The sequence below is a fragment of the Daldinia loculata genome (assembly GCF_022478755.1).
Source record: "Daldinia loculata strain CBS 113971 unplaced genomic scaffold F4817scaffold_29, whole genome shotgun sequence".
In the NCBI taxonomy this organism is placed as follows: Eukaryota; Fungi; Ascomycota; class Sordariomycetes; order Xylariales; family Hypoxylaceae; genus Daldinia; species Daldinia loculata.
The window spans coordinates 5019-25406 of NW_026054883.1; the positions used below are offsets into that span (position 1 = coordinate 5019).

The following is a 20388-nucleotide window of genomic DNA, read 5'->3' on the forward strand; positions in this document are numbered from 1 at the left end:
TTTACAATTTATATAAAATAAAAATATAATTATTATTAAAATATATTAAACTTATATTATTAATTTAAATTAAAAATAATTTTAAAATATTAAATTAAATTAAAAAACATTTTTAATATTTACTTTAAAAATAATTTTTAAAAAAGTTTTAATTAAAAATTAATTTAATTATACGTTTATAAAATATAAAATCTTTAAATCTTTCCATAAATTCCCTTTTTAATTAAATAAAAAAAAATAACTTTTAAAAATATAAAATTTAATATAAAAAAATACTTTAATTTAATCTTTTTTCCAATAAATAATAATAATAATAAAAAAATAATTAAAATAAAAAAAAAATTATTAATAAAAAAAAATAATAAAAATTTTTTTTTAAATTTTATTAAACTTTAATTTAAAATTTTAATATAAAATAAAATAAATAATAATTTAAAATATATATACCATTTTAAAATATTAAATTTTTTTAAAATAATAAAAAATTATTTATAATAAAAATTATAAAAAACTTAAAATATAATTAAAATTATTAATAATTTTTTAAAATTTTAAAATCTTTAATTTTTTTTTTTTTCCAAAAAAAGATTTTAACTTATTTATAAATAATTTAAAATATATATTTTTTAATTTAATTAAATCTTTATTAATATATTAATTCCGTTTATATATAATTACATAATTTTATAATATTTTTTATTTAATAAATTTTAAAATAATTATTTTATATTTTTTATTAATTATTTTTTTTAACTAACAATCTTTTAACATTACTATCCGTATAACAATATATAATGACTTTAAAGCGCAAAAAAGCAATAGGTATGTAGTTAACGTTTATACTTGTAGTTAATTAACCTGGCATACCTACACGTGTAATACATAACTAATATATATTTTAAGCTCGCATAATATTATCCCTGGTCTGACAATACATGAAACAAATAGGCATACAGATCACCAAACCGGCAAAGTTTCCCACACCCAATCTTCCGATAGGCTCACACAACCCCCGTCCAAGTAGCCCAAGGAAAATAAATGGCGGGATCGTTCCAGAACGATTCTCTAAACCCTGCTTAATTGATTCGCATTTCCATTCTATTTCGGGTAGTCCTTCAAATGATAGCTCTTTAGCTTCACGAATTGGTCAAACCCAAATCTACTTAGAGTCACGCCCTTGCCTGAGTTTTTCCAACCCGTCCAGGCCAGATCCTATAGTTATCATGTTAGCATGCCACAACTTATCGGATTCGCGTAAAGAACCTACGGGACTGGGGTAGTCTGCACGGTTGACAAAGACGGTTCCCGCTTCGACTTGCTCCGCCAACTTATAGCCCTTGGCCGTATCTTTAGTCCATATGCTAGCTGTGAGGCCGAATTCGCTGTCATTCATCAATGACACAGCCTCTTTATCAGACTTGACTTTCATGATGGAAATAACGGGCCCAAACGTCTCTTCCGTCATAACTGTCATGCTATGGTTGACATCAACGAGGAGCGTGGGTTTGACAAAGTTTCCTTTCGGTGGGAGACTTGAGAATGTCGGGTTCTCCGGTGTTGCATCCTTTGCACCTTTGCTCAGAGCGTCCTTTATATGAGACTCGATAGCCTCCTTAGCCCGCTTCGAAATGACCGGTCCGATCTGGGTCTCCTTTTCTAGAGGATCACCAACCTTGTAGTCCTTCAAGACCTTTTGGGCTGCTTCGATGAAAGGGTCGTAAATCTTCTCGTCGACGTAAACACGTTCAATGGCACAACAACTTTGGCCCGAGTTAAAAATGGATCCGTCGACAATTTCAGCAGCCGCCCAGTCCAAGTCTACATCTCCTCTGACGTATGCGGGGTCTTTACCGCCAAGTTCTAGGCTAACGTTGACAATTCGATCAGAGGCGGCCTTTTGGACAGACAAGCCTCCCGCCACCGAACCGGTGAAGCAGATTGAAGATACCTTGGGATCCCGCACGACGGTCTCCATGATCAGCGGCGACCCGCAGTGGAAATACTGCAAGACACCAGCGGGTAGTCCCGCCTCCGCAAAGACCTTGGCGATCTGTTCTACAACCGTAGGGGTTTGTGGGGAAGGCTTGAGAATGACGGTATTGCCAGCAAGTAAAGCTGGTATAAGTGAGTTGACGAGGATCAGGTAAGGGTACTAAGAGGAAAGTCAGCTGGATTCTAGAATATAGGGATGCATATTTGATTGTCTCACGTTCCAGGCGAAGATGATTAGGATAGGACCAACAGGGACTTTCCGAATGAATCGCTTGAATCCCTTCTCCGGCTCGCCATCGGTATCCTTCAGTGTTTCTTCACTGATCTTGACAAGGTAGTCGGCACGTTTGATAGCCGTCGTGACTAATATAAAGTTAGCTTAAGCAGCTCTTTCTAACTATTAGTTAAAGAGGGTAATGTGATGAGCTTTACTTTCAACACCAGTGTAAGCAATTGGTCGTCCCATTTGGACGGTAAGCTCTTTAGCAAGATCATCCTTTTTCTTCTCCAGTAGTTTTAACGCTTTCTTAACTATGATCTGACGGTCCGTCAACGAGGTCTGCCGCCAACTCTGGAATTTCTCGGCGGCGATCTTAGGGATTTCTTCTAACTCGGCCACCGTGACGCCATTGCGAGTCAATATCGGCTCGTTTGTAATAGGCGAGATGGTTGTGAGCACTTCGACAGACATTGTGTCGGTATGGTACTTCGTACACTATAATAGGGGATGGACTTAATGGACTTAATAGAGAGAGATATGTAGGTTAATATAGGGTTGCTTGTGATTGTGATATAATGAAAGTTGACTTATATATCAACTCAGATTCCAATTAAACGGGAATTAAACGATGCTTAAAGATAAACGTCACTGATAGTCACTGATTAAATCAATGATAGTGGGGGATCGGCGACCCCTCAAAAGATCCCGATAAGTACCTAAAATGTTACATATTCGTATATCGTATATCGAATGCACTCTCTAACTCTATCTTATCAGAGAGCCTTATCGAGAACTCTCCATTTTATTTTTATTTTCTTTTCGATTTAGTAACCAAACATCAGCTAGTCGACCATCCAATTCTACCAATTGCCCTTCCAAAACCAGATTGTCAGGCTGTATATACTTGTCAATAAATAATTTCACTAAGTAAGATGCCTTCGGAGAAGAGGAATAAATTTCTAGACGCGGACGAGAGCGACGACGACAATAGCCAGGGCTACAACTCCGAGGCGGAAGAATTACAAAAAGGTGGTCGCATTGCAAAGCGTCGCAAATTAAGTGACGATGCTGCTAGCGACGACGACAACGACGAAGTCAGCGCGGGAGAGGAGTCCGAGCATGAAGATACCATAAAACGAGATCATTCGCAACGAGAAGCCTTAGATGCGAAAACAGACGGAGACAAGTTAAAATCCAAGCTAGACGCACTGCCAGAATTACCAGATGTTTCGCGCCCCTTGACCAAAAAGAACCTAGTAGCTACGGAAGCAGCCGTAAAGAAATCCGGCCTCGTCTACCTCTCGCGCGTACCGCCCTTCATGAAGCCCGCCAAGCTACGATCGCTACTAGAGCCGTACGGCAAGATCAACAGGATATTCCTCACGCCCGAGGACCCCCAAGAGCGCTCCCGACGGGTCCGGCAGGGCGGAAATAAAAAGCACATGTACACGGACGGCTGGGTAGAATTCGTGCGCAAGGAAGACGCCAAGAAAGCCGTCGACCTCCTGAACGCTCGGACGATAGGCGGCAAGAAGAACACCTACTACCGAGACGACATCTGGAGCCTGCTCTACCTCAAGGGCTTCAAATGGCACAACCTGACCGAGCAGATCAACTCGGAGATGGCGGAGCGGACAAGCAGGATGAGAGCGGAAATCAGCAAGTCGACCAAGGAGAACAAGGAGTTCGTGCGGAACATCGAGAGAGCCAAGATGCTGGAAGGAATGCAGACCAAAGCGGCGGCAAAGCGGAGCAGGGAAGAGAAGGACAGCTCTGCTGCAGCAAGTAAATCGGAGGATAAGAGTATGCGGAAGTTCAAGCAGGCTTCCGTGGCGACGAAGGCGGTAGACCTGGCTCCTGACGAGGCTAAACGAGTCCTGAGCAAACTTTTTTGATTCTGAAAATAATGATACCCGGCGTTTTGTATATCCCCGAGCTCGGAGTGATAGGATGCGTGTGTTGATACGTAATTTCAATTGTACCTTGATAAATCCCCATGGTAGGTAAGAGTCTCCCCGAGAAATCAGAGCTAGGTACAGACGCATAAAAACTATGTGACATCGATGACAAGCTAAATACGTGTAAATAGAGAATAGGAGGGCCGTTGTACGAGTAGCTACGACTATTATTTATCGGAATTAGGATCTCGAACACTACGAAGTTGAAGGACTCCTAACACATTCTGAGTAGGTCGAGCGTAGTAGATAGACCTAACTCGGTTTAATTTATCAACAGATTAAAAGAGCAAGAGTAAATTCGTCAGCGCAGCCCATCTCACGCGTGAGACTACCTCCTAAACCGTATAACATGCCCGTCAATCTACGACATTATCCTTATAGTTCAGATCAACCATGCGTATAGGCATAGTTCGTAAAGTTTTTATATAAATTATAGCCTACGTGTAGGTATACCTACTAGATATAGTAGGCTATCTGCCCTTTGCCTTGGGCTGCTCTTAGCAGGTCAATAATATCTTCTTCGTAGCCGGACTCCAGACGCCTGCTGCTATTCCGTTTCGTTCATCATTTCTCGGGAATATTCTTCAACGTGAAATGTTTACCTACATCCCGTTATATAACGTCAACGAGTCTATTTCATCTCCGGCATTAAGCTTCGTGTGCATGTGCGTGCAAGTAATACATATCTTAACCTCCCCTTTTAACATCTCCGGAATGAGAAGGCAAGGAGGGAATATCAGTGTACATCTCCTTTCCTCAGTACTCCTCTATGGCGCAGTTAGGGTGTAGGACATATACGACCTTCTGCGAGGGCGCAGGCCCGCCATCTGCGGCGGCGGCCTGATCGCCCTCCTCAGTTAGGCCCTCGCCGCGTACCGCCATCAGAATGTTGTCCTATTTGTTTTCCGTTAGCATCGAGTCAAGTAACGTAGCCACAAAATTCCTGTTTTTAATGATCGCGAATATTGTGAAAAAGAAAAAAAAATAGAAAAACTTACCTTGACCATCTTCTTTAGCACCATCTTCGCAACATCCTTCTCTCGGTGATAATCTTCCTCGCCCTCTAGCTCATCCTCCTTCTGCTCAAGGTACCACTCCACAAGCGCCTCGCCATCCACGCCCTCGCCAGATCCTGACGCCTCATCTTCGTTCACTCGCGACACGATGAGGTTCACCATGCTGATGTACTTTTCATACGTGATCGCCGTCTTCTTCTTTGCCGGTGCTGCGGAGCTAGGTTCTCTACTACCTTGTGCATCCGCACCCGCATTCTCGCTGTCGTCCATGGGAGAATCACCCTCCTCGTCCTGGCCCTGCGCGGCTGAAGAAGCACGCGTAGCTTGGTCCGCGGCAGCAACAAGCGTCGCCGAGTCCTCAGGCGTCTCATCCTCGTCTTCATCCATCTCAACATCGTCGTGTTCGACAGATATGATACTCTGGCGAAGGAGATTAGCCGCCTCGTCTACAAACTCGGGCGTGATCTCCTCGATACAATTCGCCTTGGCGATAGCCTCCGACAACCGAATCAGGGACTCAAGCTGACGGACAGTGATACGGTAGCTGTTCTTGCCCACGCCGCCCTGGGAATCGTCGGCACGTAGCTCCTTGTACTTCTCGACGAGACGCTCCTTAGCTTCAGGCGTGAACTCAGGCCGGAAGGTCCGCGCGAACCGAATGTACCGCTGTAGGCACTCGGTGCTGAATTCTGGCTCGATAGCGCTGTCGCGTAGTGCGTGTATGCCTACGATATGCTCTGCTAGGTGACGGTCCACTGTCTCATTACACTCGTCAAGGACAACGAAGAAGAGATCAAAACGGGACATGATAGGCGCTGACATGTTGATGTTGGCTCGCAGCGTGGTCTTACGGTTGTACCGTCCACCAACCGGATTTGCGGCGGCAAGAATGGATGTCCGCGCGTTTAGGGTGGCTTGGATACCGGCTTTGGCGATGGAGATCGTCTGCTGTTCCATAGCTTCGTGGATAGCAACTTGATCGGCTATATCCATCTTGTCGAATTCGTCAATGCAGCAAATACCGTTGTCAGCCAGCATGAGAGCACCAGCCTCGATAGTGAATTCGCCCGTCTCCTCGTCTTTGACTACCGCAGCTGTGAGACCAGCAGCCGAGGAGGCTTTGCCAGACGTGTAAACTGCACGCGGTGCAAAGGAGCAGACATACTTCAAGAATTGAGATTTCGAGGTTGATGGGTCACCGACAACGCATATGTTAATATCACCTCGAAGGGCCATGCCTTCAGCTGTAGTCTTATGGACACCAGACATTAACTGCAGGAGGAGACCCTTCTTGACGATTTCGTGACCATATACTGTAGGCGCGAGTGATTGCACAAGGCGGTGGTAGATGTGGTCACTATGGACCATCTCACGGAGCTCGTCGATCTCGCTGGGCGTCATAGAATTTAGCACAGCTGTTTGTGCCTCTTCAACTGTTTCAGCCGTGTCGGCAGAGGTTTGAGTTAAGGAGTTGATGATATCGTGAACTTGACGGGATGCAGACTGGCCAGGTGTAGATGTATCAGGGGTAACCATATTAGCTAGGAAAGCCAACCGGTAAGTCAGGTCGCGAACACCCAGAGACTTTAGGCCTGACACTCCATTACCACCAACATCGTTGCCGCGCGGCGCATTCCGGTCATCTCGCATCATCGTAGGCCTAACGCCTGGAAGTCCTAACTGACTTATATCGGGCACCACAATTAACGCACCAGTAAAGATACACTTCTCGCCTGCCTTTGCACGGTCCACCATCTCACCTCGCAGGATGACATCCATCGTCCGCGGCATACTTCCCGTAGGAATTTCAGAACTATTCTCTTGAATACGGACCTTTTGCCAATCGACAAAAGTGCTTTGTCGGATGTCGAGCTGCCATGCCAGGCGGTTTCCGCATTGGATATTAGGGCATTGTGTAGGTTCGGTATACCGGAACGTCTGCTCAACATTCGGAATGACCGAGCGGCATGTCTCGCAAGTAAAAGTTGCAAGGGATAGTTCCGGTCGGACCTCAGAGGTACGTGTGACGGTTCCAGATATAGAAAGGAGCTGACCAATGTTCTTGGCACGTAAACTACGAACTCGAGAGACAAGGGGAAGGTTGTAGAAGGCAATAGCGAATAGTTTATCCGTCTGCTGGTTTGCCGTCTTGCTGCCCTGCAGCTCGGATTGGCTTCCAGAGCCAATATTACTTGCGCCTGATGTTGTTTGGTTGCTAGAAGTAGTCGCCTGTCGATGCTCGCGGAAGTACTGGGGTTCGTACTTGGCGATCATATTGTGGAGGGCATTGGTGAGGAAAGGGAGGAATCGGTAGTATTGAGTATTGATGGCATTGGCTAGACCGCCATTTTGGTAGCTAGCAACATGATTATAGTTGACGTAAAAGGTTGATAGTTGGTATATTCGCATGCCATGGATCTGGGCGACGTAGAATTTGTCTGTAGTAACAGCACTGGACGTTGGCGCACCGGATGATACAGGGTCGTCAATAAATCTAGTCCTTCTGTTAACTATGTGCTATACACTATCAGAAAAGACAAGGCCTACTCTTCTATAAAGCTTTCAAAATGTTCTTGGACGGTAATACCAATCCTATCTTCTACTCGAGGAATGGTGGCAGGATCTCGTTGTCTTGAGCGGCCGGGAATCTGATCATCAGCAAAGCCTTCGGCCTCATCGTCACTATGGGCGGCTAGACTTTCGGAAGGAGGCCCTCGAGGTCGTGCCGAAGAACCTCTGTTAAACTGTCTCGGTCTGGGGGTTGCAGCAGCCCTGGATGGAGCATCAGACATGAGCATTCCGGCGTCACTTGGGGTCGCCATTTTGAAGGTATATATTCCGTGCCGATATTAAGAAGGCGTGTGGGTTTCGATGTTTAGAAATATCGGGATTGGTATTATCGCAATCACAAGCACACAAGCATTCACCTCGATAGAAAAATTAAGGAGTAGAGGGGCAGAAATGCAGAAATGCGGAAATGCAGAAATGGGACCCAGACGCGTCGCGCCTTATGAAATTGGGAAACGCGACTTTAGGCTCGACCAATTAAATCGTAAAACTCTAAGTGCTTGCAGATGCCAAGACGTAAAGCTATTTGCTATAGTGAGATATACATGTTACTTGAATAGTCTATGCATATATAAGTGATTAGGATCAAAGCTAGCACAGTACCGGGAGAATTGAAAAATTGAAACTTCTATCAGTTGTCGCAACTTCAAAATACAAAGATGAAATTCCAAATTTGAATTAACCTTGATTTCCGTCTACAAAATAAATGTTTATTTTACATGATATATATTTTTGATAATTCCTTCAGTAATCCCGCAAAGTATCTCGGACTGAAATCAAGTACATTGTTCAAGCGCTGGTACGGTAATTCCTCAACCCAATATTCATTCATCTCTATAATGACCTTCACTGCGCCGTGACACTGAAACCATGGCGCAAGAATTGTCATCCAACTGGAAGAAGTTACAAGGAAAGATAAAGGCCGAGTCTACCGCAACTTCTTCATCAGCGACAAAAGCTACAGTTAAGCGGAAAGCCGACGAGGGAACCCCGTTTAAATCTCAGCCAAAACGGCAGAAGCTACAGAACCCATCCAAACAGCAACGGGAGCAACGGCCATTATCAAACACATCTAATAAGTCTTCTCATAAGCCCACTTATACACCTTCATTAAAGAAACCAATGGGCGTCGCCCAATCCTCTGCTATTGCCAAAGGCACACCAGCAACTATCACGCCCTCGCTCGCTCTCTGGGCCGAAGACAATGATATATCGCCAGAGGACTTAGCTGAGGCCTACAGCCTGGGCGTCAAAAACAATGCCTCCCTTATGGCCGCCGAGCCGCCCCGTGTCAACGAGGGACTGGCGCCCGGAGTCGACGTCGGCAAGTACATAGCGCTAGACTGCGAGATGGTCGGCATAGGACCCGAGGGGCGGGAGTCAGTGTTAGCACGTGTCAGCATTGTTGATTTCCATGGACGACAGGTGTACGACTCGTTTGTGCGGCCACGCGAGCCTGTGACCGACTGGAGAACTCATATAACGGGACTGACGCCGCGCATACTATTACCTGTAGCACGCAGCTTCGACGAGGTACAAGAAGCTGTCGCAGCGCTCATGCGCGGGCGCATCATCGTCGGCCACGATATTCGGCACGACCTAGCCGTGCTACAGCTGGACCATCCCTCGGGACAGATCCGGGACACCGCACGGTTCGCCGGGTATAGGCAGTACGGGCACGGACCCAAACCAGCGCTCAGGGTCCTGGCGCGTGAGGTATTAGGAGTTGAGATTCAGACCGGTCATCACTCGAGTGTCGAGGACGCGCGAGTCGCCATGCTACTCTTTCGGAAACGAAAGTCGGATTTTGATGTCCAACACGCGGGTAAGTACGGCTTGCCCACGGAGAAGACGATAGCAAGCGAGAAGGTAGGTGTAGATGGTAGTAAAGGACAAGAAGCAAAGTCAAAGAGAGGGGGGAAGAAGAAAAAGAAGCGGCATTGACGCAGATAAAATAGGCGAAATGAAAGGAAGTATGCCCTTGAATGATCTCACAATAGCACTTCGCGGGTTTAGGACTATAGTAACCTCACCAGTAGTTGTTACTTATTTCCAGTTGCCAGCGTTACTAGGTGAACATCTCCTATTAGCACTCTATGGAGTTGTAATTGAATTCTGTATATACCTATGTATCTAAAACGCACAACCCTAATACCCTCTCTTCCAAATCCAGGTGTACGTCGCACCGTGAAATCGTGAGAAACACAATATAAACATCTCTAAAGGAAACCATCTTCTATACGTCTCTTTGATCATCATCTCTATTTTTATTAAACAGGAATATCCTCCATCAATTCCATCGCCCCCTCCCTTCCAACCGTGATGATGACGTCGCCCAAGGTCTTTGTCACGAACCCGGCTTCGCAGTAGGCGAAATAGTACTATAGAGATATTAGTAAATCCGTATCGTGTACATATTCTTATTCGCGATGGTAGATTTATATAGAGGGAATAGTAAAAATTCATACCTCCCACTTTCGTCTAAACACGTCCATCTCCCGCGTTGTCATACGCGGATGTTCCACCTCCAGCGCCGGTCGAATCTTTGACTCGAAGTTCAGCATGAAATTCTCCCTCCAGAGACGCAGCGTCTTCGCGTAGTGGCCTCCGATGTTCTCAACCCGCTCCACGATCAGCGTTCCCTTGGACTCCTTCGAGATGTGGTTAAGGAGCTGGGTGGTGGATGGGAGATAACCGCCGGGGAAGATGTGTTTGTTTATAAAACTACCGAGGCGGTCAGCGTATGGTTTTTACCATGTAGGGTTATTAGTATTGATAGAAAAGGGGCAAATAGTTATCTCACTCTTCGGACTTGGAATAGGCCTCGTGTCTCCCCTCCGGCATCGTGATGCACTGAAACATGGCGATTCCACCCTTCTTCTTCAACAGCCGATCGACACATGAAAAATATGTACTCATGTATTCCTGACCGACGTTTTCCAACATCTCTATAGAGACAATCTTGTCAAAAACCGCCGTATCGGGTAAGCTACGGTAGTCGAGTAGTTGCACGCCTATCCGGCCTGATAATCCTGCCTTGTCGATCCGCTGTTCTGCTAGTCTTTTTTGCTCCTTTGATAATGTTAGGCTCGTTACTCGGCAGCCAGTCCTTCTAACGGCCTCGATAGCGAAAGACCCCCAACCTGTACCGATCTCTAAAACATGATCAGTAGGCTTGATCCTAGCGCCGTCGATGAACCGTCTCAATTTGGTCATCTGTGCGTCTTCAAGAGTTTCTTCAGGCTCTTTATGAGATACCCGGGTCTGCCAAATAGGGCATGAATAAGTCATATCCTCTGAGAGGAAAGCCGCAAACATGTCATTACTAATATCATAGTGAGCGGTGACATTCAAAAGTGCATTCGACAGCGTATTTGTAGTCCGGGCAATACTCGATACCGCTCCGGACATCGAGGAGAATATCGTGGTGCCATTGCTTAACTGATCCCGGTTTGCAATGAAAAGCTATAAAATATTCCATATGTCAGCCGTGATATATTGGCGAGAGGTAAGCTTCAAACCTGAAAGAATGCTGTCAAATCGACACATTCAAATTCACCTAGCATATATGATTCCGCAAACCCCATATCAGCAAAGAGAAGCAATCTCATCCAGAAAGCATCATCCTTCACTCTGATTTCAACCCGGGGGATTATGTCTGCTTTCCTGACTGGATGTTCTTCATTGATGGGTTTGGGGCCCTTCGAGGAAAGCCTCTGCCCATACACCATTCTTGTTCCCGTAGGCTCGTCAACTAATAGCAGGGTGCCAATCTCGAGCCTGGAGAAGACAGAAAGCACAGCCGGCTTAGCTACTGCCAAGGCCGGTCCCCAGGTTAAACTTCCTAAAACCCCGCGGACTAAATCGGCGCTCCGGGTGAGCGGCCGGGCAATGACTGATGGAATTGATGGGGTCATGGTCATGTAGGATAGTTGCACAAACAATAAGGGGTAACAAAGACTTTTCTAGGGTATATTTGATGATTTCCCAAACGACTGAGCATATCAGATCCAACTGGTGTATAAGACTGGAAAAAGAGTGGCTGGTGCTACCTACTCGGCATTTCCAAGATTTATGACATATTAGAAGTGAAAAACATATGGAAAAGACTGAAGGCAAAGGAAAGAAAGTGAGACGAGCTAGGAAGACTCCAGGCCACCCATGTCACGTAACAAGCAATAGTGTCCGCTCGTCGCCACTATGTGGTCTAAATCGCCTATCTACGTGGACTGTTGCATTCGTCCCGTCTTTTGCTCCGCTGCTGTATGAGGTCAGAAACGAGAATATTAAAATACCATGTTTCTTTCGATAGAGGGCCGACTCGCTCAGGTTCGGACAGGGGTATGCAAGACGAGTAAAAAAACGAACTAGACGTAACCTGCTTCAGGATGCGTATCAACTATTCGGTCCCGCAAGCCTTGCTGTAACCGGAAGTAGATCATGTGTAACACCGGAATAGCAGAAACATGGAAGTTTAGCAGATCATAAGAATCGGCATTTAAGGGTCCATACCGCGATAGAATTGTCCAATGATATGTTCGTATCACGACATCTCGCGACATTACTCCAGACTAGGACTGTAAGACTAATGGTATATTGTACATTTTCCAAGTAAAGATACTAGTTGCTCACACCCGATTTTGCCGGATATATGTCTGATTGCCTTTAGGGCAGTGAAGTCGTGTGGCTAAAGGGATGGCCTCCAACAGAACTTATCTGGTCATCCTGGGCAAAGAGAATCTTTGGCTTGCGTGGCGCCAGGTGGCGGCCAGTAACGAACAGATGGTTGCGTGTAGTTACGCAGAATGTGGTCGGCAATGTACCGGTTTTCGGCGGTAGTGCTACTTGCATGGTGTTGTCCCGACGAGAATGAGTTAATTGATGTTTCGGAATCTTTATACTCCCCCCTGGCTATAATAATGAGATGGGACACCTGTCGAAACACTAGGGAGTTATCTATAACCTATACTAAATATTCACATGAAGAAATATCGAAGGCGTTTGGTAAGGAAAATAGTATTTGCTGATTGAGGAGGGTAATGAATAAAAGGGATAACTAATAAACAATAGGGATAAATGGGCAATGAATTCGATGAAGTCTTAATTAAATCCTTTTGAGGCGAAATATGAGTGGAGCTGACTCGGATAGTTTAAATACATATTGTTAATGCATATATCGGATTACAGATATCGAGGCACTTACAAACGCGAACAGGTCGGTAAACGGCGCGCTCTTTAATTGATTTATTGGTCGTTACGCGTCGTAAACCTTTATCCCCTAATCCCCATACCGCAAATAACCATTTAAACTTCTTAATAGTATTCAGCGAAAGACACCAAGATGGCGCACCCCGTTTTCACCGTCGACTCTCAGGAGAATATCCAGCAAAAGGCTCAAATCCATTTACTACCATGTCGCATACATCATGATGGTGAAGTCAACCCAGTTGAAACGTACTGGAACCCCAATGAGAGTGAAGGTATGTCGATAGCAAATACTCCTTAAGCAAACCCAACTAATTCTGATATAAAAATATAGACCAGACAAAGACGGCTTATCTCAGAGGTCGTAAGCTTCATGGCAAAGTTGTGAAGTTGCCGGAGGGTTATCATGGCTCTGTGGTTGAGAAGTCAACGCCAAAGAAGCCGGACCAAAGTCGAGAGGAAATGGTTGAGGATCTTGAAATTATAGAAGACCCAGAAGACCAGCTCGAAGTAGGTGTAATGCAAGGAAAAGCAACTTTTGATGAATTCATGGTCTGGAATCACGAGACCTTGGCCAATTCGACTGAAGATCCGTACTTGAGAGGTATGGAAGAGTGGATATCTTTTGCAGGACAGGTTTGTCGAGATATATTATCAAAAAAGCAAGAAACTAGCTAACAGTTGAGATGCAGATACATTCATATCCTTCTGGAAAAGCCTCAGATAACTAAACTGGATTATATTACAGTCCTCGGGATTCGGAGACTTATATAGTCTTGTAGGGAATCCGGCATACAGGTCACTCTTGGTTTAAGGGCATGGCGTTCAGGAGTTCACTCAGATAAAAGTCGAGACTATGAGGTAGATACAAGGAATTCTACATCTTAATAGAATCCAAATTTACAAAGTTAATATTCTGCTCTAACTATATATCAGGCAACAAAGCTCATTAATTATTTAGCAGTGATGGTGCATGTGAGTGAGTATAACAGTTCATTGCAGCTCTATCAATTGCAAGTTCTCAGTACGTACATCGTCTATACGTAAGTACCTAGGTACATACGTGTAGGTCGACGAGCTCTATGATTGGTTGACTACTTCTGCAGGTACCACAGCTTGGGGGCCTTAGTTGCCGGCTACCGATATCAACCAACCTTATCGGGGAGCTTTAGTTTCTTTGCCCCTCCAAAATATTCCAATCACTTACATCTTTCTCTTATCAACCGTACAACCATTTCATCAAAACTAAACTCGGCGCCATTAGATTTCATCATGAGTCCAAGCGCGCTCAATACTGAGGCCGCCGTGGGCCCCGAGGGACCCCGGCAGAAGAGCCGTGCCACCGCCGATACGATACGAGTGGGATGCATCGCTATGGTCGAAAAGGACGGACAAGGTCGTCGCGCCGAAATTCTAAGCATCAGAGATACCAAAAGCGGTCGCCAATTCTACTGCAACTTCGACAACTTCAACAAGCGATTAGACGAGTGGGTGCCTGTTAAGAGGATAGATTTCGATCAAGATGTCGAGTGGCCGAATCCCGACAAAGACAAATCTAAGGAAGGGAAAGGCAAGAATTCTACCGCGCCCAAGAGGAAGACGGTTGGAAATAAATCACAGAAGCGACCTGGGAAGAGGGAACAATCGGTCATGTCCGAGGCCGTCACGCCTATCCAGTGGACCGATTTCGCTGATAGTCAGTCGCAATCAAAAGCTCCGTCGACGCCGCGCGATCTCGAGCCGAAGGCCGGAGAGACACCCGCGGCCAATGGTGACGAGATGGACATAGATGAAGATGAACCAACACCCGAAGTTAAGAAAGTGAATGGTTTCAGCAGGGAAGCAGAGATAGAGAAGCTGCGGACCGGTGGCTCCATGACACAGAACCCTACCGAACTCGCTCGAATACGAAATATATCCAGAGTCCAATTCGGTCAATGGGAGCTGTTCCCCTGGTACTTCTCGCCATATCCGGAGTCGTTTACCCAAGAAGATATCATATTTATTTGCGAATTCTGTCTAAGTTACTATGGCGATAAGAAGGCCTTCTCTCGGCATCGCCATAAGTGTACTCTCCAACATCCGCCCGGAAATGAGATATACCGAGACGACTACGTATCGTTCTTTGAGATTGACGGACGGCGGCAACGGACCTGGTGCCGAAACCTATGTTTATTATCTAAGATGTTCCTCGATCACAAGACTCTCTACTACGACGTGGATCCTTTCCTCTTCTACGTCATGACGCAGAAATCTGAGAAGGGCCATCATCTCGTAGGCTATTTCTCCAAGGAGAAGGAAAGCGCTGACGGATACAACGTCGCCTGTATTCTCACTTTGCCCCAGTATCAGCGAAAGGGTTTCGGTAGATTATTAATCCAGTTTTCCTATGAGCTCTCCAAAATCGAGGGCAAGCTAGGATCCCCCGAAAAGCCGCTGTCTGATCTGGGTCTTCTCAGTTATCGCCAATATTGGTCGGAGAACATACTGGAACTTTTGCTTGAGTGTAATGAGCGGGATGAGAAGTCGAGCATTGAACAGATCTCGAATTCGCTTGCCATGACCACTCAGGACGTCGAGCACACCTTACAGGCGCTCAAGATGCAAGTGTATCATAAGGGAGAGCACAAGCTAGTCATTCCGGACTCATTGATCAAGCAGCGAGAGAAGTCCAAGCTAAAGAAGAAGCGATATATTTCGCCCGAGCGCATCCAGTGGAGACCCCCCGTGTTCACTGCTTCTTCGCGAACTTGGGGTTGGTAAGGTGTTTGATTGGGGGTGTTATTATAGCGTTGGGAAGGGAGCGTGTACACTACTGAATACCTAGATACCCAATTTGCGTTGCGGACTGCTAAGCATTCTTGCCTGCCTGCCTGTTTGTATGTGTGCTGTTTATCGTGATATTTAACTTTCTCAATATCGATCACTGCGCAAGACGGTCTGCCACCGCAGTATTCAACGAAGGGAATGGTGTATTCAAATTGAGCATATCTTAGGTTAGGTAGTTTTCAAAAGAGAAGACAGTTTAACAATGTTATCCGCCCCGCAGGTAAGAGGTAGTGTTCTCATCCAGTCCAAGGAAATCTCGCAGACGCAATCTGAATAGGTAGGGAATAGAGAATAGGGGTAGTAAATGAAAAACCACAAGGCAATCTACCCGTCCATGCTTCCCATCGCATCATCACACTCTTAGGATGCCAGCTGTGTCCCAACTTGGAATATCTCTCCCATCTCATCTCATCTCCTCTCATCTCATCTCATCCCACGTCCAAAGAACGAACCGTAGCGCAGCGAACCATCCTAATAAACATAAACACCATCATCCTCGCCCTCGAACTTGCCCTCCTCAACCGCCTTCTTCAACACCTTAACCGCGCGCGCAGCCAACTCCTCGACATCCGCAGTCTTAGTAACCGCGTCCGCATCCGCGCCACCATCGACGACTACGACGTCGTACGCGCGCTTGAAGAAAGGCACGTGCAAGTCGTCGGCGGCGAGGGCCTGCTGCGCGTTGCTCACGAAGGCGTCGTTGAAGGCCGGGCCAGCGATGATGATTGCTTTGGGGGCGCTGCTGGCGGCCTCGAGCTTGTGCTTGTCTTCGGGTTGTAGGTATACGGGGGCTTGGCCGCGGAGGACGCTGGGGAGGGCTTTGATGGCTAGGTCGGGGATTGTGGAGAGGTATACGACTGGGGGGTAGGTACTTGAGGTTAGTTATTGGGTCGTATGGGAGAGGTAGGCTGTTGGTGGAAAGGGGAGGGGACGGAACGAAGAGAGAGGGAGAGAGAGTGGTTTGCTGGGTAACTACCTAAGGTAGGTAGGTAAACCAAACTACAACAGACATACCCTCGAAATCAGGCAGTAAGGCCTCGCCAAAGGTTTTGGCTGTTGCCTCGAACTCGCCTAGGAGGATTACTGGGATAGCCGACGGGGTTTCTGCGTTGGTCGACATATTTGCTGTGTTGGTTGATTGGAAGATAGGGATATTCCAAAGCGAAATCGTTGCAAGTGAGTGTTGATGTGTGAGTCTTGACTGCTGGGGCTACCTTAGAGATCGTTTCTGCTCGACAAAAAAAAAGTATGTCGTAAGTCTCAGGGGCGAGGACCTATTTATATACCTTGCTTTGCTGCTACTCTCCAGGTCTCGGTCACGATACGACACGTCGTCACCATCTATTCTTTCTCGTCATCTAGAGCGGAAAGCCCAAGTTTGTCTATCGTGTTCGCTCCGAGTATTACCACTCGCGAGACACTTCGTTCTAGTCTTGTTCTAGTCCCCCCTCCCCCCCAACATCACATATTCGTACACTCGTAGCCTTGACCGTCTCCCCACGATGTACCCCCTAAACAAGCAGCCTTCTTCTACTCCTCCTCCCCCTCCTCCTCCCAAGCACGCGATCAAGACAAAAAGTTCCCCTGACCCTCTCGAACGAATTACGAAATAGTCCAACCCTTCCACGGTGCCACGCCAACGTTCTCGTGCCGCCTTGACGCCTAGGCCCTATATACATACGTCGACGTATCGTGCAACAAAGCATCGGGAGCCCCGTGGGGAAAAAAAAAAAACAGTAGCATCTGCCTTGCCAGGCAGACGAAGCCCTCCTCCACCAACACGTCCCACATAAGCCTCCCTGCGCAACGAAGCAAACAACCCGCAAGCGAGGCTGATGGCCCGGCCCGTCGCACGCGAGGTGGCACCGGGGCACCGCGACGTTCCGACGTGGTGGCACGTCCTCGAGTCCGACTTACGCGTCCTGCCGTCTGACAAGCTCGGCCAGCGGGACGGCAACAAACCAATCGCTTCCAGCGAAGTATTCCCTTTCCCTACTTACCTAGGTACGCACCTCACCTACAAAAAAACCAGAGGGCCATAATTCACCCGAGCCGAGCCTTCTACCACCGTACGCCGCGTCCTGTGGCATATCGTCGTAAGGCTGTGAGTCAGAGCCCTTGGTGTCATTGTGCGAGGCTTCGGGAACGACTGAGGAACAAATAAGTATAGGTAGGAGAATTATACCTGCTCGCCTAGCTTTGGAAGCTCAGGAGATCTGGGGTTTGTGAACTGGCTACGCAGAGCTGAACATCTGATATGGAAAGATGGATGGATGTATTGCTACACCTAGAAAACTGTTGGATATAATCAGTCATTCGGCAAACCTCGTGTAAGGCGACTCCGTGGCCTAAGCCTTGGCCTTGGCTATGCCTAAACCTTTATCCTTACTCGAAAGCGTGGAGGACCAATCCTACAAAAAACACAAAGACCAACATAGTCGTGCCGCAAAGTCTCGAACTACTAGTAGCCATGCAAGAGTAAGTGACGCCTCTAGACACAAGTCGCAATCAAATCAAGTTCTCTCAGTGCTTACTATCAAGTAAAGCACGCAGTTCATAAATCTATCGCATCATCATATCCCGATTCTAGTCGTCAACCCCTTAAATAAGGGGCAAATCTAGTAATAAATTACCTAACGAGGAGAGAGTGAATACTCTAATCCGATTTATGTTTTGTTTCCCATGACCGAACACCGAAACTCAAGTAGATTCACCATATTCTACCACTCGACATAAGCATCCTCGCCTACTTGACGTCCCGAACGATGGCGTTAATCGCCTTGGCAACGTACTCGACGTTCCGCGTGTTCAGGCCAGCCATACTTATACGACCATTCTTCGTCATGTAGATGTGATAATCAGAGCGGATCTTCTGAACTTGGGTTTCTGATAGGCCGGTAAAGCTGAACATGCCAATCTGATCCGTGATGTGGTTCCAGGTACCCGGGGTGTTTAGCTCTTCTATCTTCGACCGCAAAGCCTTACGCATAGAGATGATGCGGCCGGACATAGTCTTCAAGTTTTCCTCCCACTCAGAAAAGAGCTTCGGGTCATTTAGGACGATGCTGGCGATACGCGCGCCGTATAGCGGAGGATTTGAAATCTCGGATCGCTGTAGAATAGATAATTGAGATGCGATTCGAGTGATGGTAGCCTCTGCATCCGACGCGGGAGCAGTCACTACGTGGAAGCAACCGGCTCGCTCACCGTACAGACCGAAGTTCTTGGCGAAACTCTGTGCTACGACGAACTCGAATCCCTGTTCGACAAAGTATCGGACGGCCGCATTGTCGCGCAACAGGTCACCCGACGCAAAGCCCTGGTATGCGGAGTCGAAGAAGGGGAAGTGGTTCTTTAGGCGAATCACCTCCGCAATCTCCTTCCATTGCTCGAGGGTAGGGTCGACACCAGTAGGGTTGTGCGCGCAAGCGTGGAGCAAAACAACTGATCGTTCCGGAGCACCGAGTAAGGCAGATTTCATACCCTCGAAGTCAAGCCCTCGTGTCTCCTTGGAGAAATAGGGGTAGCTGGCGATAGGGAGACCAACATTGGTGAAGATTTGGTGGTGGTTTGCCCACGTAGGGTCAGAGAGATAGACCGTCTTATTTCCTTGGTAAAACTTGGCGAGGAAGAGAGCTCCCAGATGCACGGCACCGGTGCCTGAGATGGTCTGGAAAGATGCAACACGCTTCTCCTTAATCGCGGGAGAATCAGCACCACCGAGGATCAACTCGGCAGCTTTGCTAGTAAACGAGGCAAGACCAGAAATAGGGGCATATTCATGATTTAGCTCGGGATCGTCGTGGAGAATATCGTCTGCCTATTTCAAAAAGGGAGTAAGTAATCAATATTCCACACGAGTCATTAATACGAGCCGATATAGGAGCTTAGGAGATATGAGACGGAGTTTACAAAGAAAAAAGAAAAAGAAATACCTTCTTAACTACTGATAAGATCCAAGGCTTAGCGTTGTCGTCACGATAAACACCGATACTCTAGTTACTAGTTAGCAATAATCTCTCATCAAAGTGGCAGAGGGGAGGGGCGGGATGCGGTGAGACATACTAAATCTACTTTGCTGGGATCTTCATCAGCTCGGAAAGCTCTTACGAGTCCGAACAGAGGATCCTCTGGAGCTTGAGGAACGACATCAGCCGTGAAGCTGGTTGCTGATGGTGGCGACATCTGTCTGGCTAAGCTCTTGACTCTGGATACTGATTGACCGTGGTAGGATGGGTCAAAAGGCATGTTCTTGAGAAGGGAAAGAAAAAGAAATATATAAAGGTGTTTATGCAGGTGCGCAAGGTTGCAAGGCCGCAAGGTCGCAATGTAGCAGGGAAGCGCAGGACACCGGGGGAGGGGCGGTGACCTGGAGTTGCTTGGGGAAGTTTGTCACTGTGGGCTGATGGATATGAAACGCGATGGATGTTATAGGTCCGTTTGTAGGCGTTAATAGGCGTTAGTAGGTCTTTTGCATGAAGAATGGTCCAATTCGGTGCCACTCTCACGTAGGGTACCTTGGTATTGAATAATAATAGAACGAGGGAGAGGTTCTAGGCGGTCCAGCGGAGGGGGACAGCAGATATGGCGGGGTTCAAAC

The 20388-nt window shown here is 46.7% G+C and overlaps 9 protein-coding genes across 9 annotated transcripts; 4 read left to right on the forward strand and 5 right to left on the reverse strand.

Annotated features, from left to right (window-relative positions):
• Positions 1 to 757: 757 nt before the first annotated feature.
• Positions 758 to 2860, reverse strand: F4817DRAFT_339587 (aldehyde dehydrogenase). Its single transcript, XM_049303558.1, has 4 exons — positions 2425 to 2860; positions 2210 to 2355; positions 1268 to 2152; positions 758 to 1212 (listed from the first exon to the last, which is right to left on the reverse strand). Exons 1-4 carry the CDS (start codon positions 2681 to 2683, stop codon positions 1099 to 1101), a joined length of 1404 nt encoding a protein of 467 aa, XP_049158299.1. The 5' UTR covers positions 2684 to 2860; the 3' UTR covers positions 758 to 1098.
• A 126-nt stretch (positions 2861 to 2986) lies between these two features.
• F4817DRAFT_339588 (uncharacterized protein) lies at positions 2987 to 4446 on the forward strand. The gene has a single exon (XM_049303559.1). The coding sequence runs from the start codon at positions 3145 to 3147 to the stop codon at positions 4105 to 4107; it is 963 nt and encodes a 320-aa protein (XP_049158300.1). The 5' UTR covers positions 2987 to 3144; the 3' UTR covers positions 4108 to 4446.
• On the reverse strand, positions 4427 to 8150 carry F4817DRAFT_339589 (MCM-domain-containing protein). Its single transcript, XM_049303560.1, has 3 exons — positions 7734 to 8150; positions 5169 to 7680; positions 4427 to 5064 (listed from the first exon to the last, which is right to left on the reverse strand). Exons 1-3 carry the CDS (start codon positions 8006 to 8008, stop codon positions 4927 to 4929), a joined length of 2925 nt encoding a protein of 974 aa, XP_049158301.1. The 5' UTR covers positions 8009 to 8150; the 3' UTR covers positions 4427 to 4926.
• Positions 8151 to 8388: 238 nt separating this feature from the next.
• On the forward strand, positions 8389 to 9861 carry F4817DRAFT_124869 (ribonuclease H-like domain-containing protein). Its single transcript, XM_049297681.1, has one exon. The coding sequence runs from the start codon at positions 8625 to 8627 to the stop codon at positions 9696 to 9698; it is 1074 nt and encodes a 357-aa protein (XP_049158302.1). The 5' UTR covers positions 8389 to 8624; the 3' UTR covers positions 9699 to 9861.
• On the reverse strand, positions 9862 to 11899 carry F4817DRAFT_124873 (cyclopropane-fatty-acyl-phospholipid synthase). The gene is made up of 4 exons (XM_049297682.1): positions 11276 to 11899; positions 10558 to 11219; positions 10223 to 10478; positions 9862 to 10135 (listed from the first exon to the last, which is right to left on the reverse strand). Exons 1-4 carry the CDS (start codon positions 11675 to 11677, stop codon positions 10025 to 10027), a joined length of 1431 nt encoding a protein of 476 aa, XP_049158303.1. The 5' UTR covers positions 11678 to 11899; the 3' UTR covers positions 9862 to 10024.
• Positions 11900 to 13019: 1120 nt separating this feature from the next.
• F4817DRAFT_339596 (ribonuclease H1 small subunit) lies at positions 13020 to 13884 on the forward strand. The gene is made up of 3 exons (XM_049303561.1): positions 13020 to 13234; positions 13294 to 13595; positions 13652 to 13884. Exons 1-3 carry the CDS (start codon positions 13096 to 13098, stop codon positions 13688 to 13690), a joined length of 480 nt encoding a protein of 159 aa, XP_049158304.1. The 5' UTR covers positions 13020 to 13095; the 3' UTR covers positions 13691 to 13884.
• A 267-nt stretch (positions 13885 to 14151) lies between these two features.
• F4817DRAFT_339597 (histone acetyltransferase) lies at positions 14152 to 16160 on the forward strand. The gene has a single exon (XM_049303562.1). It carries the CDS (start codon positions 14232 to 14234, stop codon positions 15720 to 15722), a length of 1491 nt encoding a protein of 496 aa, XP_049158305.1. The 5' UTR covers positions 14152 to 14231; the 3' UTR covers positions 15723 to 16160.
• Positions 16161 to 16259: 99 nt separating this feature from the next.
• Positions 16260 to 16908, reverse strand: F4817DRAFT_365686 (uncharacterized protein; the record flags this gene model as incomplete). Its single annotated transcript, XM_049306903.1, has 2 exons — positions 16260 to 16645; positions 16803 to 16908. The coding sequence occupies 2 exons, from the start codon at positions 16906 to 16908 to the stop codon at positions 16260 to 16262; spliced, it is 492 nt and encodes a 163-aa protein (XP_049158306.1).
• Positions 16909 to 18433: 1525 nt separating this feature from the next.
• On the reverse strand, positions 18434 to 20328 carry F4817DRAFT_124957 (PLP-dependent transferase). The gene is made up of 3 exons (XM_049297683.1): positions 19854 to 20328; positions 19724 to 19783; positions 18434 to 19608 (listed from the first exon to the last, which is right to left on the reverse strand). The coding sequence occupies exons 1-3, from the start codon at positions 20034 to 20036 to the stop codon at positions 18535 to 18537; spliced, it is 1317 nt and encodes a 438-aa protein (XP_049158307.1). The 5' UTR covers positions 20037 to 20328; the 3' UTR covers positions 18434 to 18534.
• Between the last annotated feature and the right edge of the window lie 60 nt (positions 20329 to 20388).